The sequence below is a fragment of the Octopus bimaculoides genome, chromosome 25 (genome assembly GCF_046866305.1).
Source record: "Octopus bimaculoides isolate indiv1 chromosome 25, ASM4686630v1, whole genome shotgun sequence".
NCBI lineage: Eukaryota > Metazoa > Mollusca > Cephalopoda > Octopoda > Octopodidae > Octopus > Octopus bimaculoides.
In genome coordinates this window covers 8912519-8915018 of record NC_142952.1, presented here as the reverse complement: position 1 = coordinate 8915018, position 2500 = coordinate 8912519, and the positions used below count along the sequence as shown (strand labels likewise).

General features: G+C 33.8%; 1 protein-coding gene across 1 annotated transcript in view; it reads left to right on the top strand.

The window, feature by feature from the left end:
* The window catches only part of LOC106879722 (fibrillin-2), an 80596-nt gene that overhangs the window by 8444 nt on the left and 69652 nt on the right, over nucleotides 1-2500 (top strand). The window contains exons 11-14 of the mRNA XM_089341601.1: nucleotides 211-285; nucleotides 425-550; nucleotides 1846-1971; nucleotides 2221-2349. Coding sequence (XP_089197727.1) covers nucleotides 211-285; nucleotides 425-550; nucleotides 1846-1971; nucleotides 2221-2349 — 456 coding nt within the window. The remainder of the gene's footprint in view (nucleotides 1-210; nucleotides 286-424; nucleotides 551-1845; nucleotides 1972-2220; nucleotides 2350-2500) is intronic.

Sequence of the window (2500 nt, the reverse complement as noted above, 5' to 3'; positions counted from 1 at the left end):
ACTTTGCCTTTCATCCTTTCAGGATTGATAAATTAAGTACTAGTTACGCACTGGGGTAGTTATAATCTAGCCTCTTGTGGGCAATAAAGAAATAAGAATTGATAATTATTGTAAGATGCATAAATCAATATAGTATTTAAAACACTGATTGGAATAAAAGTTGTCCACTGCAATATCTCATGTATTTTTCTTTTGTGTTCTTGTTTTCAGAGGAGTACAAGCGTCTTTGTGAACGGAGAGGATATGCTCCAAATTTCAAAGAACAAAAATTGAACTTTTTCAAAGGCAAGGAATTTTTTTTTACCATTTTATTACCTATCGAAGGATTTGAGGCACTTAATTTTCCCTGGTTGAGTCATTTTTATTAATTAATACTCGTTTATGCAATTATTCATGTATACATTAATTATTTTTATTTTTACAGATATTAACGAATGTCTGGAGATTCCTGATATCTGTAGCAATGGTGTTTGTCACAATACCCCTGGTGGTTTCAACTGTGACTGCAAACAAGGTTTCGCCATTGACGGGAGAGGATTTAACTGCACAGGTACGTAAATACCAGGAAATAAAACCTGAAGAACTATTTAGTTCTTTATGATGTTTTACTTATCTTCACTATCAAGACCAAGCTGGAGTACCATCATCACATAGTTTCATAGACTTTTTAAAAATTTATTTTAGTTATTAACAACTGACAATATATTAAACTGTCAGATAAATTCGTTTGTTTCTTTTATATTTTATTTTATTTTCTATGTCTTTCCATTGTCATTTGTCTGAGAAGAGGTAAAATTTATTCAAAATTTCAAATACAATAAACAAAAGTTTCAGGAAAAAAAATAGAGCTACAAAAAAAAAATTATATATAAAAATATTTTCTGTGTTAATTCAAATAACATTTAAGCTAACTTAACCCTTAAGCATTCAGATTATCTCTTATCAAATGTAATGCTTAATTATTCACAATGTTCTGAATTATCCATGTACTACTTCATTGCTTTTAGGCTTTGATGATATGATTGTTTGTTTTTAGAATAACATTGTAGGGTAGGTACAAGAGGCCAGACCTGGTTAATTTGAGCATAAAGCAGATAGAATATCTGGGCCAGATATGGCCGGTTTAACCCTTTAGCATTCAGATTATTCCATCAAATGTAATGCTTATTTATTCACAATGTTTTGAATTAACCATGCACTATCACATTGCTTTGAGACTTCATTGAATAACATTGTAGGGTAGGAGCAAGAGGCCAGATCTAGCCAGTTTGAGCATAAACCACACAAGTGGAATATTTGGGCTAGATGTGGCTTGTTTAAATGCTAAAGGATTAAATAAATGGAAAAAAATACAAAAAGCAATGAATTTATTTTGAAACCCAATATTTTGTAATACTCTTGAACTATATACCAGTTGAGTACTGGGGTCGATGTAATCAGCCTACCCCTCCTCCGAAATTTCTGGCCTTGTGCCATAATTTGAAACCATGATTTCAGGTAATAAATAAGGGGGCAAGCTTTTAGAATCATTAGCAAGCTGAACAAAAGGCTTAGAAGCATTTTGTCCTGCTTTATGTTCTGAGTCTAAATTCTGCCAAGGTTGACTTAGCCCTTCATCCTTTCAGGGTCAATAAAATAAGTACCTGTTGACCACAGAAATCGATGTAAATCAGCTTACCTTCTCCCCCAAAATTTCAGGCCTTATGGCTATAATAAAAAGAATCAGTCCAGAAAAGAAAGCAATGTCTCTATACTTTATGAATGAGATCATAAAAACACTGACAACAACAACAATAACAACAACAACCGCCATTGTAAAAACCTTTGTTTTTATTTTGTTTGCAGACATTGATGAATGCCGTATCTCTTTTGGAGTTTGTGCAAATGGTACCTGTGTCAATACACCTGGAGCTTTTACCTGTGACTGTAACGAAGGTTATGAAGGAGTCATGATGAACCAGATGTGCATAGGTAAGTGTTCTATTGTCAAATATATAAAGAGAATCTAAACAAGAACCAATGACTTTGTTTATAATTTCAGTGAACAAGCTGTTTTCTGATCAGTGCTGATATTTTCCAATCAATAATAAATTATTTGCACCGTGAACAGCAAGATCTAAGACTTTGACGCACATATTTATTCCAGCAGATTTGAATGCAAATATTCGTCTTGTTTATTTTACTTTTGATTTATTTTTATTTTTATTTTGTCATTTTTAGATGTGGATGAATGTGCACGACGCCAGCCTGCTCCCTGCCGTGGAGGGACTTGCGTCAATACAGCTGGTGCCTTTGAATGTCTATGTCCTGCTGGCCACGAGCTCTCTCCCGATAAAACAACTTGTAATGGTAAGGTAATAGTTTTCAACTAACGTACTTTTTTTTGTTACTGTTATATATTCTTTCACTCATTGGCCCTTGAATTAGTAGACATGCATAGTTGTAGTAGTAGTAGTAGTGGGGGTGGCAGCAGTAGTGGTGGTGGTGGTGGTGGTGGTGG